Source organism: Gadus chalcogrammus, chromosome 22 (assembly GCF_026213295.1).
Source record: "Gadus chalcogrammus isolate NIFS_2021 chromosome 22, NIFS_Gcha_1.0, whole genome shotgun sequence".
NCBI classification, from domain to species: Eukaryota; Metazoa; Chordata; class Actinopteri; order Gadiformes; family Gadidae; genus Gadus; species Gadus chalcogrammus.
In genome coordinates this window covers 11,266,374-11,280,448 of record NC_079433.1, presented here as the reverse complement: position 1 = coordinate 11,280,448, position 14,075 = coordinate 11,266,374, and the positions used below count along the sequence as shown (strand labels likewise).

General features: G+C 41.3%; 1 protein-coding gene across 1 annotated transcript; it reads right to left on the bottom strand.

Annotated features, from left to right (window-relative positions):
• Positions 1-6,144: 6,144 nt before the first annotated feature.
• On the bottom strand, positions 6,145-14,075 carry LOC130375762 (sodium-dependent neutral amino acid transporter B(0)AT3-like). The gene is made up of 12 exons (XM_056582834.1): positions 13,689-14,075; positions 12,645-12,785; positions 12,168-12,305; positions 11,797-11,978; positions 11,529-11,639; positions 11,320-11,432; positions 11,065-11,193; positions 10,834-10,990; positions 10,539-10,743; positions 7,998-8,157; positions 7,653-7,815; positions 6,145-7,459 (listed from the first exon to the last, which is right to left on the bottom strand). The coding sequence occupies exons 1-12, from the start codon at positions 13,831-13,833 to the stop codon at positions 7,262-7,264; spliced, it is 1,842 nt and encodes a 613-aa protein (XP_056438809.1). The 5' UTR covers positions 13,834-14,075; the 3' UTR covers positions 6,145-7,261.

Genomic DNA, 14,075 nt, shown 5'->3' with positions numbered 1-14,075 from the left:
TTTTGGGGAGTCTGACCTGGACTCACAATCCAGTCGCAGGGTCTGTCGACCGAAGGCAAAGTATGATGTCCAGTTGGTTATGCCCTCGCTTCTCTTTTGACTCGCTTGCTCTTTATCTCTCTCTCGCTCTCAGTGGGTCTATTCTCGGTTTTAAATGCACAAGCCCTTGTATGCAGGCTAGAGGTGGTGGTGGTGGTGGTGGTGGTGGGGGGGGGTGGGGGGGTTATAGGTACGATGAGTGCTAGTTAAAGTGGACAGGATGATCTAATGCCTATGACAGGGTTTTTTGGTTTGGGCCGGCACAAAAAAAATTAATGGTTGATCATGGTGATACTGCCTGTGTGTGCTGCCCAGATCACAGGCACTTGGGCACATCTTACTACTATAATAGCAGGCCTGTCGCACCAGTTACTCAAGTTAGTCGTGTGCGCATGTGCCAAGCAGAAGGCAGCTCATACACACACACAGCAGGCGCGAACGCATCCATACACCGCAAGCACGCACATACACACCGCGCACACCCACGCAGGCGCACACACCGCACGTCAAGAAAAATGCAGCGACACATACACGGAAGCGCACACGCTCCCGCACACACACACAAGCACACGCACACAGCGCACGTCAGGACAAAGGCAGCGACGCACTCGCCGAGGTAAGACGTTATGTTTTTAAACATAACGGCTCCGCCATCGACACACGCGCAGTTAAGAACACACACGCATGCGCACACACTGCAGCGACACTCGCCCTTAAACATAACGTCCCTGCTATCGACACACGCGCAGGTAGGAACACACACGCATGCGCACACACAGCAGCGACACAGGCCCAGGTAAGACTTTATGTTTTTAAACATAACGGCTCCGCCATCTACACATGCGCCCAGGTAAAAAACACGCACTGCAGCGACACACTCGCCCAGGTAAGACGTTATGTTTTTAAACATAACGGCTCCGCCGTTGACAAACTCTCCCAGGTAAGAAGTTCTGCATATAGACTGTAGAAATTGCGATAAAAGAAGGGAAGAGACAATTTCTCACCTCTACAAGCAACGGCAGGTCGTTCATTTTGTCACATGACAAAACCGTTCAATTCAAACATTGCGCCGACCGGCAAATCAACACACAAGTCAAGTGATCTTACTGTAAAAAAAGTCAGTGTCCCTATAAGTCAACGAAAACATGTCAATAACAGAATAATGTGAATTAGGTCTTCAGAGTTGTCGTGGAAATATCAATCATAACTAAAATATATAATCATGCAAATTATATTAACCTTGTTTACATAATTACTATTCACATTAAAAGGAACTGTATACATTCTCCCTGTATCTTAAGATACATCCCTTCCTCTCTCTAACTGAGAAGGGTTAAGAAAGATTTGCATTCCCACTGGAGCCACAATGTCTGATACTAAGGCCAGGCCAATCGACTGACTTCTTTGTTATGTAGATTCCTTTAACCTTCTTGCAGCCATGCTTGCAGACTCGCAGACATTGTCCACTTCTCCCATAGTGTATTGCAGTTAACTTGGCCTCTCCTGCCAATCCTAACTTTCCACTATGGTCACTCCCACTAACCAGTGTATTCCCTACCCACAATGCAAACGTTTCCCTATAAGAATCTTGATAACCCATTTTCTCACTGAATGTATCCTTGGTGAATGTATCCTCCTATAATATCAAATCAAATAATTCGCTGGCCGACGTGTCTGAAAATTAAGTTTCTCTTCATCAAGAGTCCACCATAAGACTACACTTTGATGCTCAAATTTAATATAACCCGCCTCCTTGAGCCTCCCGAAATGTCTTTACACTTTGTTGCTCAAACTTAATATTACTCTCCTCCTTGAGCCTCCCAAAATGTCTTGCGATATTGATATCCCTTCTCCACTGTTTTAGTGTGTGCTATGTGTGACTGCCTGCCTTGGCCAGGACACTGGAAGAGATGTTTAATCTCATTGATGATTATTATTTTCAACTAACCAATAGTAGTGGCCTTTCATTTAAAAAATATCAATGCACTTTTCAGCCCTGAATAACAGTAAAAGCTATTTAATAATTGATTTGCATGCATAGTATACTACACTTTCCAATGAATAATTACCCCTGTTACCATAAATGTACTAATTTTATAATCGAATCAAAAGCTCACACACTAGCTGCTTTCAGACGGACGTGTAAGTTCTGATATTCTCCTGATGGGCCGTATGTGTAACCAATATATCCTGACATTTGTACCTTGAAAATCTACTGAATAATACTATCCCTGAGGTAGTATTTTCTCCGTAGGAAATTAAAATAACCTTATATGTGAATGAGGAATAGAAAGTCTGTATTTCTCACACCACTTCAGTGGGCGTGCCGATGACGCTTCTGAATGTCATTGAGTGGCCCCCTGAATGATAATCAGCCTTTTATTCGCTGAATAGTTAAAAAATATTTAAATGTTGGCACTGCTTTTAAGGGTCATTTGTGGTGAACGAATGTTATACTTTGTAACATTATAGGCAAAATGTTATTATATTATGCGCTCAGAAATTGGTTACATTATCGACTGGGGGTTTCCACAATATTGCTATTGGTTTAAATTACAACTAGAGGATGAGCACGCGCAAAAACTAGTTTGTTTAAAACATGATGATGTGACATATAGTTTGGCTCTGTCATAAAATTATTTTATATGAAATGATAAATCAGTCATTGATCAAGGAAATCAAAGGTTGCGTTGCAGTGGATGGATTCTGGAAGATGTGATGTGCCTGTGATAAACACGGGATTGTACATTTTCAAAAAGAAGAATTTCATTGCTGTTTTGAACACATCAAATAATTGCTTGTCATAAATTATTACTTACTCAGCGACGCAGGGGCTGGGCTGAGGCTCTGAGGGTAGACTCCTTCGACCTTTCAACCCGCAGCAGATCAGCGTGTACAGCGCCACCAGTGGGATGGGGGCCACGGGCAACCCAGAGAGGAGAACGATGATGGCGAACACCCAGTCCGGGTACGGTATCACATTCGTCTGGGGGAAATCCACTTGAGGGGGGACAAAAACCCCCATGAGTAATAGTAACGTAATAGTAACGTCTGACTTTGGATTCTATCTCGGACTGACTGAACGTGTGCGGCCGCCTTACGTGGCTGGGGTCCCATGCGGGTCCCATTCAATTTGGAATAGCCCCACCAAATATTTTGTCATGGTGTTATTAATGATTGATTTGGGGAATTTCGTTTTATGTACACATTTATAAACCATCACCCACAATAAGTTAGAGAAGAAAATGCACTGCTGCATGAATTATTCCCAGAATCAAAATAAAAAAATTCGTCACCTTACCACCACCGTAGATTTGGCACAGATAGGAAAAACGCCATACATTCCTCAGTCGAACAGCAAATCCAATGAAGGACAGGAGATACTGGTCTTTGTTGTCCCATTTAGGTCTCTCTCCCTTCCCCACCACCGTTTTTCCCATGTTGCGATGACAGGTTTTCAAAATATAACGTTGAGATAGTCCCAAATCCAGTGATGGAGATCACTTAATGCATATATCAAACACAACCCTGCGTTTTATTTTTGTGGAGTCTTCCTGGATTTTTAGTCAGACTCCCAGTCAAGTAGAGGCTCTACTGTCAACCAAAGGCAAAGTAGCTTCAATGATGTTCAGTTGGTTTGTCCCTCTCTCCTCTGTTAGCTCACTGTCTCTCTCTACCACTATCGCTCTCCCCTTTATCTCTAAGTGGTTGTGCTCAGAGGTTTTCTGATTTAAATACACAAACCCATGTATGCATGGGGAGGGGGGGATTTAGTTGGTCTTATTAGTGTTAGTTATTGGTTTAACTGACCTTGTCAGTGCAAGTGGCATGAGCAGGGTGCTACATAGTCAACCACTGGCTGGCTAAATGGCTAAATAGCAGATGACTGGCTGATTAGCAGATGACTCTCGCAAAAGACTGCATTTCTAGAGTTGGCTGAATTTATTTAGCCTATTTAGCCTTTCTTTAATAACGAGGCTGTGAATATGTAGTCATTTTTGTCCATTATAACATGGCAATAAGACAATGTAACTGAGGGAATCTCTTTATTTTACATTAACTACAAGTTTGTTTTTATAGTTTTTTTTCCCTCTACCATCGCTTCGAAGTGACGTTTGGACGTGGTTTAAGCATAGACTGTGAAGTGGTGTTGACACTTTTAGTTTCATTTAAAAAAAATCTGCTTGGTTAGGAGTTAAAAATCATTATTCCTGTCTATATTCAATATCCCATTGTGTCTTTGGTTCATCACAAGTGAGAAACATGTACAAGATGTATGAGAAAGGATCGGTTAGGGTTAGGGAGGACAGTTTCTAGAAATAATGTAGAATGTAGAAAAAATAAGAAAAAACGTCTATCCCACCTCGATTCACTCCGGGATTTCAGCATAAGAATGACATGGCTCTTCAAGATTGCCCATCTTTGTGGTGCTGCAAAGAACAGGTTGTACTTCACTACCGTTAGCCTCCTCGTTCAAGTCACTGATTTGTGGACGCTTTTGGCTGACAGTCAACTCACATCTTTCATCTGGGTCATCGGTCACCAATGTCTGTACTACGTCATTCATTGCATGATAGTCTACTGATGACTTTGAAGTTGATTTGCTCGTAACCTTCAATGATCCAATTGCACTAAAGATCTGAACTGGGTTTTGCAAATCCAGACGTTAATACATAAGTTATTCCTTTAGTTCATTGGGGCATTTACAACCCCCTGTCACCCCAATTTCGAGAGCAATACAAGGCAAAATGGTCCAAGCCCCTGTTCCTTTCTGAACCTGGTGCACAATTAACTTCTACCTGAAGGGGTCACCTTCACAGAGCTTAACAATGAAGAGCAACACTGAAGAGCAACTCTGTGGAGGCTGTCTACGGCAATGTGTACAAGCTGGTGTTGCTTCATGCATGGATGAACTGTTAGACCACCAGACACTCTCACAGTCAACCTTCAAACCCCATTACTGCTAACTGACTGCTTCTATCTTGGGCTTGTGAGTAATTGATTTCCAACAGCACAAAATCTAAATCCAGGTTTAAGGAATTCAGGCAATTCAGTTTTATTTCTATTCAATGAATGATGGAATGACGTGCTTCGAATGACCCTGGTCATGACCTGTGTTTATTGCTTTATTGTTGGGATTTTGCTTTGTTTTGTTTCGTCATTATGTATTCCTCCACTCATTAGTGTGGTTGCAAAGCAACAAAATACATTTTGAGTTAACTGAACTTCGGTTTTAGAGTGTTTGTATAGTGTCTTCATAACGTCTAATTGAGTAAGTATCTTCATTCCTACTGCCTTCAACTGATTGTGGCTGAAGGCTGACCTATCAAAGGTCTCAGTCATAGGCCATTCCATCAAGGAAACCTCAACTTTAAAGTGTTTGCTGATGCAGAGTATTGACCTAACATTTCTCCATATGGAGGAGCCACATAACAGGAGTTTGGATCATAATGATGTTCAAGGTTCAGAAAAAAAAATCTTCCTGGTTTCTGCTCCAACCATGCACTCTGAGTCACCTCATTTCACTCCTTAAGTTGGCATAGCTTCTGGGTATAAAAAGAGGTGTATTAATATAAGTTAAATATTATTGCACAGCAACAGAAGGACCAACCTCTGGGTGGTTGCTACTTCTCAATTACTAAATAATTTCCTTTAACTTTTGGATTGAGGATGTTCCAGTTATTGGTTGGCATGAATCCCTGCCTTATTTTTCAATCATTTCCCTCCAGTCCACTGTCACGTGACATCCTCTGCCTGTCTCCCTGGTTCACAGGGAAGCGGTTTCTGGAGAGGCAGTTGGGGGACATCCGACTGCCCAGGGTCAGACATTTATAGTTTTCAATACTTAATGCATAAAATTCCCTCTCAAAGGCTGCAAACCACTACATCTACTTAGATATATTTTTAAAATATTGTGTTCATGTTATATGTTCAACCTTTAGAGGTTTTGTTACTTTTTCAACCCTTGTTTTTTCTTTTGCATTTCACGTCTCTTGTAGAGCCCATGCCAGCAATCAACTATGTGTTTACAACCACTCCCTAGGATAAGATGTTTGATGAGTCAACCTCACTAATAACCCGTGTCCATGACGGGATGGAACAAAGCATAACTTGGTCGATATAACCTCCATTGGGGAAAGATGTCAGGAAGCTGTATGAAATGTTAATTATTTCTGTTGCAGCTCACTTTTAATCCTTTCTGTAAAATGAGCATGATCTTTATTTTGATCCAATTTTTTGAACCACACAAATTCAGGCACCTTTTATATTTGCTTTTGAATTCAGGGTTTTCCAGGAAGTCTTGTTGTTGTTGTTGTTCTTGGTTGGTGATACTAGTTAGTTTGGTTTTATTATCATCAAAATATGGCACACAGTAACTCTGCTGCATCATCCAATCACATCGAGTCTCTAAAACTTTTTTGCATTGTTCCAAATAAATAGAACAGATGTAAGTTGCTAAGTTATTACATAATAATATATTAATAAATGCAGTGTGAAAACACTATTAATCTTGTCTCCTATTATCCAATCTCTGCAAGGAAAAACTTTGCCATCGCCAAACCCAATCAATAATTCAACACACATATGCACGCATATAATTTATCACTATTAGACTATCATTCTAGATTCAATACCCTTGAAGTAAACAAGACTCAATTCAATTTCTCTTCTCTCCACTAAAGATTTGAATTACATTCTCCAACAAGGAAGTACATTTTTATGAAAGAACTGCAATATCCAGTGGTAATGCTATTTTACTGATTCACAGTAGAATATTTAGTAAGTTGTTTTATCAGTAAGTTATAATTATGAGTATGTAACTTAACTATGAGACAAGAGAATGGCAAGTTTTGCTTAAAAAGGTCCCTGTAGTCGTGTTTTTGATATCCAAAAACTCTTACTGTTATTAGTATTTCAAAACATGATTTCAGCTCTTGAATGGTGCATAAAAAAACCATTGTATAGAAAGCAGTAGTGGGACAAACAAACGTGAAAATGCAACATTGTAGACCTACTTGTAAACTATTTCTGCTGAAATTCAGAAGTAATTATCTTCAGCACTATAGGCCAAACCAAATACCACCTCATAGAGCCGTCACAGTTGAGTATATGAGACTATATTGAAGAAGTCCACACATCCAAAGAAGCAATGCTACTTGACCACCTCAAGACATGCATTTCATGTCATAGGCGGAAGTTCTCATAATTCCTGCTTCCGTTATTATGTTTCGATATCATAGCTGTTGTTGATGTAGGGACTGATGCCATAGCGTTTGGAGGACTTTCTGTTGAGTCCACAGCGAATGAGTCTGTAAATGGCGACCAGGGGGATGGAGATCACCGGAAACACAGAGAGGATGACTATAATGGCAAACACCCAGCCTGGGTAATCCTTTGCCTCTGTCTCGGGGAAATTGACCTGGGATAAAAACAAGCCAATAAATTAAATTCCCATGAGTTGCTTTTACAATGACATTTTACAATGACAATAACATTGTAAAATAAACAACATTACCTTATTACGTTATAAAATGTTATAAAAGAGTTGATCCTCAAACCACTTCGAAGCAACTGTATATGTCATGTCTTTCGTCTCTGATCGGTTCACTCACATAGTCAGGGTTCCATGCAGGATACTGTGGGTGCTGCTGGGCCTGAATAACCACATAGGCCAGAAACACCACCAGCAGGTACAGTGGACTGATAAACCTCCAGCAAACCCTCCAGAAGATGTTGGGTCTTTTCCCAGTCATGAAGAGGATGTCGTCACTAAACCTGCCCAGAGACATAGAACATGAATGTGATTAATAGAGTTCCTTTAGTTTTAACTGTATCCAACATGGGGCATGACCTATGTTTAGGGAATAAATTAATGCAAAAATGACGACTTCATATCTACCACCAAAAACAGACTAAAATAATGACAATCACGATTAATGCTAGAAGGAAATGGTTACTTTTGCATCCCGTAGAAATAGATGACTCCGATCAGCTCGAAGAAGGCGATGATGAGCAGTGGCACTGAGCCCACGTAGCTGTTGAAGATCTCCAGCCAGTAGTTCCCTGAGCCCAGGGTGAACACCAGGGCCACCAGGAAGGAGATTAGACAAACACCAGCTTTGAAAGTTGAGAGAAGACATGGAGTATTTAAGTCCGGCACGGGTACCCTATGCGTTACAAAGTCGGGCAGATTCGATAATAAACTACAGTCCTATGCTCTTTCCTGCTTTTCTTCAACGCATTTGGTTATTATTAATTAGTGGACTTCGCAGAGGCAACTGTCCTCCGCTGCGCGTCGGACAGTTCTAAGGCCTCTGCGTCCTCCATTAATTTCTTATAATGGACACCTCGAAGGGCATTATACCGCTTATGGTCACTTGCCAAAGAAAATAAATTAAGACTATTCATTCAAATTTTCATGCGTTTTACAATCCAAATATAAAGGTTCTCCCGTAAGGTTCTTATGCAACGGAAACGTTGTTCACTCCTCCAGTAAATAGGACAGACCTTAGCTACGAGAGCTAACGTTATGCATTGTACATATTTATAATTCTAATTTCGTCCAAGCCTTGATAACACAGATACTCTAGGTAGGACAATCTGACTGGAACTACTTAGCAGGTGTCTTTATATCAGGGGTTAAGCACACCCTGCAGCCAATCAGAATCGAGTATTCCCCAAGACCATGGTATAAATGTTAATATTTCACCTTGATTGAGAATTAGTAATGTTTGATACATGAAAGATTTGTTTAAAAAACCTCTCAAATGTTTTAAATAACTAAGGATTATACTCTACAGTAGAGTTGAACCATGGGAATAGTAATGAGGTACACAGCCTTATACCATATATCAGGGGTCAGCAACCTTTTCAACAGGCAGTGCCAGTTTGACATTTTCTCGTTAATGAGTGTGCCTTAAGCAACAATTTATAAAAAATGAAGCTGAATTATGACACAGCAACCAAAAACATTTCCAGAAGACCAGGAATTGTACTATTTTCATATAGTCCACAATCATGCATCAACATTTTAAATGTTTTTGAGTTGTTATATTTGCAACATGGGTGTACAAATTATAATTACATATGTCCCATCTTAAAACACAATTTTCAGAAACTCATTCAAAAACATATTTGCACTGTGAGAAATGTAAAAAACGAGAATATATGAGAATGTTGAAACCATCCACATCAATATCTTTAAGACATGTTATGCTATGCAAAACCATGTGAAGGCGATGCATACAGCAACAACACCACTTGCAACAATATTTTAAATATTTTCTTTTCTATTACTCACAACATAGGTTTAAAAACTATTAATTGATTCCATTTCAGAACACTGCTTTCTGTAACTCATTTTGACATATTTGCACTGGGAGGAAATTCCCAAAACAGAATAAAGTGCAAAAAAAAATCGGTAGTAATGATTATGCTGTCACATTGTGCTTTGAATTTTTTTAATAATATATATATTTTTTCTTTTCTTTTCTTTTTTTTTTTCTTTTAAGTGTGCCAATGATTATGCTGCCCCGTGCCAGTGGTGGCACGCGTGCTTAGAGTTGCCGACCCTTGCCATAGATAGTATATAAAATTGATGTAGCATCCGGGCAGGCCTCAGTTATTCCAACTGCATCCAATTCTCTTGGCTTATGAGCGTCGCCATTTTGTCAGTTTGACTCCGCCTCATTTCCTCTAACCAAAAAAGGGCAGTGATGTGACGTCGGGGGGAGACGTCACATCACTGCCCTTTTTTCACCCATCTAGGTGACGTACACCGAATTAGCTCGTAGCTCATTCGTTTTGAAACTATCGGTTGGTACAGTTGACCGCAGAGCAAGGCATCTTGGCACCGGAATGAACAATAGGAATGAACGCAGTCGAGGTCAAGAGGACGGAGATAGCATGCTAATCCTGAAAACTAGCCTCCGAGGTGAGGTGAGGGTCAGCGGCTAACTGTCACTCAAGAGGTCGCGCCCCTAATTATTCATACATTTTAACCTCCAATAAAATAAATAACCTCCTGCTAAAGATAAATTCACCCCCCTCAGTGTTGTCATTGAGATATAAACTAAACATACTGACTAGAATGTTTTTTTTGGACCAGGCTGTAAATAGGTTCAATAAGACTGTGAAAACGGCCTGTTTAACAAGTGAGTCAGCGAAGAATTGCTCACTTTTGGTACCACCTTGTTGTGGCCACCCGGTGCTACTGCAATGTTTGTCACTTCCGCATTGGATGCTGGTAGAACTCGCTGTGGTTGGGACTTGCCTCTACCCATTACTTGTTCTTTTACTCTTGCTTTTCCTAGTTTTCAACATTAAATCTAAATTAATTGCACTGCACTATGGTCGTATCAAATATCAGATCAGCTGAATAAGTAAAGCCAAAGAAATTATGTTTCTGGGAACGAAAATGTCAAAACTTTCAGAGTGACATCTCTGTCTTTTTTCCAATTGTGTTGAGGAACATCAAATGGCAGTGGTGCACTGCAAACCTGTGACAAGCTCGCTGGGGATCCAAGTTGGCACCAGTCTAAGGTCCCGAATAGGCGTAAGAATGCCCTCCATGTTTCCAAACATGGAGGACAGGCCCAGGCTGAAGAGCATGACAAAGAACAGCACGGCCCAGACCTGAGAGCCCGGCATCTCTATCACCGCTTCGGTGAACACAATGAACGCCAGGCCGGTACCAGACGCACTCTGAGAAAAGAGGATGGAAAGTATATGTTTATATTCAATCATTGAATATTATTATCAGAATTATCTATGTATTGATCGTTCCCTTAGTACCTGGTCAAGGAAATTTTGAAGTACGCAGGACCTCAGTTTCACATCTGCAACCTCATTCGGCCGTGTGCTGTTCAGATGTTCAAGCATCTGTTCGTAGTTGTCCAAGGTCATGTTCTGGTCCCCGATCTCCAAGTAGTTGGTCAGAGATAAGATGTTGCTGCAGACGAAATACAAATGTGTATTATATCTAGAGGCAATTTAAACATAATTGAAAGAGAAAACTTGAATTACCTCATGCGGCATGAGTTGTAGTTGTTGGTGGCCTTGAAGCCCAGAATTGAGAATATGGGAATGGCTGCATAAATAGACGTAATGCTGTTGATCACACCCACCAGAACAGCATCTCGCTGACAGTTATTCCTGATGTGCATCCGGGAGAGAACACAGATCATTAACACTTCATCGTCTGTCATTGCTTAATGACAGACCTGCATGTGCTAGAAAGGTAAGCATTAGAAAGGTTAGCATTATGAACAGAAAACCAACTTCTCAGGATTGTAACTGGAGAAGGCGATGAGACCTCCGAAAGCCAATGAGAGCGAGAAGAAGATTTGAGTGGCGGCGTCCAGCCACACCTGGGGATTCTTCAGCACGTTCCACTGGAGGAAGAACAAAACAACGCATACAAAATCACATCAAACATGCTCCCAAATGTGAGAATGTGAGAGGTCTGCCTAAAAGTTGTAATAACTTACATCGGGAGTGAAGAGGTAGATCAGGCCATCAGTGGATCCAGGCAGAGTGAGGCTTTGTATCAGGAATATAGTCAGCACCAGGTAGGGGAAGGTAGCTGTCACATATACTGCCTTGAAGACAAAAACAATCACTCAAGTGTGGTTATTAGATAGTCGTTGAAACAATGGTACGTTAGGCCAAACTCCTGCATTTACCCTGTGGTAGAATATCCCTCCTTGTATATCCTTACAAAATCAATGACAACCAAAGTCAACCCGGTGCACCCACCTTCCCTATGGTCTCGATGCCCCTGATGAAGCAGATGTAGACCACACACCAGGCGGTGGCCAAGCAGATGACCATCGTCCACTGCAGAGAGCCGCTAATCTCGATGTCCGGGGTTATGTTCAGGGTCTGGCGGTACCAGAAGTAGTTTACCGGCGTGCTGTCCACACACTCTTGGTTGTAGGCTGTTCAAGGAGATCACCGGTTCAAGAAAGGGTATTTGCCTCAAAATGTTATCGTTGCTTATTTGTTAACAGATAACTGTTATGTGATCAAGTACAGTAAAACTTTTAGCAATCCTGCCCTGAAAAGCCTTGGAAACCTAACCCAGACCCCGAGCCATGACCAAGACATGCGGATGTACTTCCTGTTACCTGTAGAGTTGACATTAAGCGGGCACTGACTCCAGGGCAGGGGATCCTGGAAAGAGTGGAAGAAGTACCAGAGCACCCAGGCCAGGATGGTGTTGTAGAACAGGCCCACAAGGAACGACACCGCCATGCTGGCCATGCCTGGGCAACATGAGTAGCAGTGAGCAGAATCTTGATTTTTTTTTTGATTAATGTAGATTCTCATTTAAGGTCCTCCTAATTGTGATCGATTGTCAACTCCATTGATTAATCCGCCATGTTCCTGAACCCAAACTGCTCTTTATCAGCAGGAAGCCTCACCAATTGTATGTTAAATGTGGTTTTTGCTGCACTTCCAGATTATTTTTTTTTACTAGGACACATCTCTTTTTTGTTGCTACTCAAACCATGTCTCAAAGCTTGCACGCCCATTCAAATTACTCAATGCTAATGCTATCAGGTATCAGACACTGTCTTCAAATCGATCTTAAGGCGACCTACCGACTCCACCAAGGAAAGGGGAGATGGAGGTCCAGACGCCGATGCTGCCCATGCGCAGCCTCTGTCCGATGGCCATCTCCAGGTAGAGCAGGGGAAGGCCCTCAAATACCAAGGCTATCAGGTAGGGGATGAGGAATGCACCTGGGTGGGGAAATTCTTGAGGCGTCAGGCAGGAATGTAGAAACAATCAGGGACTTTGTCCATGATGTCTGTGCTCTTCGTCAGACAATCTAATTGTTAAAAATCTGTCGTCTGTTAGCCTAATTTCTAAACTCGACTCCCAACTAGAGGCTCCAAAACAATCAAAACACATACACCCACACAGAGCTTCTTCATCCCCATTTTCTGTGAAGATTGTGACGGTGGACAAGCTGTCATCCAGCCATTAGTTGAACCCTTTACATTGGATTTGACTAAAATCTGAAGGTACCTTATCAGATGATACAAGGCTGCGACTAATGTTTCACTATAGGATAGTCAAACATATGTTTACTTAAATACGAGGGCTAAGTTTGACTTTAATGATCTCCGAGACATATATTAGATGAATAACGCACATCCTTTATTTTAAATAATGGAGAATATGATGCAAACTCACCGAAAGGACACCGGCTATTGACATTTCAATTTCAAATGGACAAACAATATTTTAGTCAAAAGGAAAAACATTTTTTATCTATATATCTCGATCAGGGCCAAAAATTGAGTATTCAGAGTTTAGTCTTTTTCCTTCATTTTCTAGAAAAAATTACCAGCCAAGTGATTGTTGAATATTTAACCTTGAATCTTTCTACCATTCATATGGTCAAACCTATCAACCAATGGCTGGTGACAGTTGTTATTTTCTGACCCTGATCTCAAATAACTCATTTTGTAAATTAATAAGCATGAATTTATTCAGGTGGTTGCATAAAACCACAACATATAATTATTGTATCCAACATCCACCACACCAAGTTGGACATGACAGATTCACGCTATCATGTATTAATTCATTCAAGTATTCATAGAGGATAAATATATCTATAAAAAGTAGTACCTTACCACCACCGTAGATTTGGCACAGATAGGGAAAACGCCATACATTCCCCAGTCCCACAGCAAAGCCAACGCAGGTCAGGAGATACTGGACTTTGTTGTCCCATTTAGGTCTCTCCTCCTTCCCATTGGAGTCCACTGTTTTCCCCATGTTGCAGAGACAGCTCTTCAAACAACGTTAGATCCCAAATCCAGTGATGGAGAACTTTCAAGGCTGATATCCAAGGCAAATCCTTGGTTATATTTTGGGGAGTCTGGTCTGGTATTAAGTTGGACTCACAATCCAGTCGCAGGGTCTGTCGACCGAAGACAAAGTATGATGTCCAGTTGGTTATGCCCTCTCTCCTCGTTTGACTCACTCTCTCTCTTTATCTCTCTCTCTCTAAGTGGGGT

Excerpts from the sequence above, each read along its gene's own strand:
- LOC130375762 (XM_056582834.1), bottom strand. The coding sequence starts at position 13,833 with ATGGGGAAAACAGTGGACTCCAATGGGAAGGAGGAGAGACCTAAATGG. Across the intron at positions 10,744-10,833 it reads TTCAAAATTTCCTTGACCAG|AGTGCGTCTGGTACCGGCCT; the intron begins GTACTAAGGGAA and ends CTCTTTTCTCAG. Across the intron at positions 7,460-7,652 it reads CTGCATGGAACCCTGACTAT|GTCAATTTCCCCGAGACAGA; the intron begins GTGAGTGAACCG and ends TTTTTATCCCAG.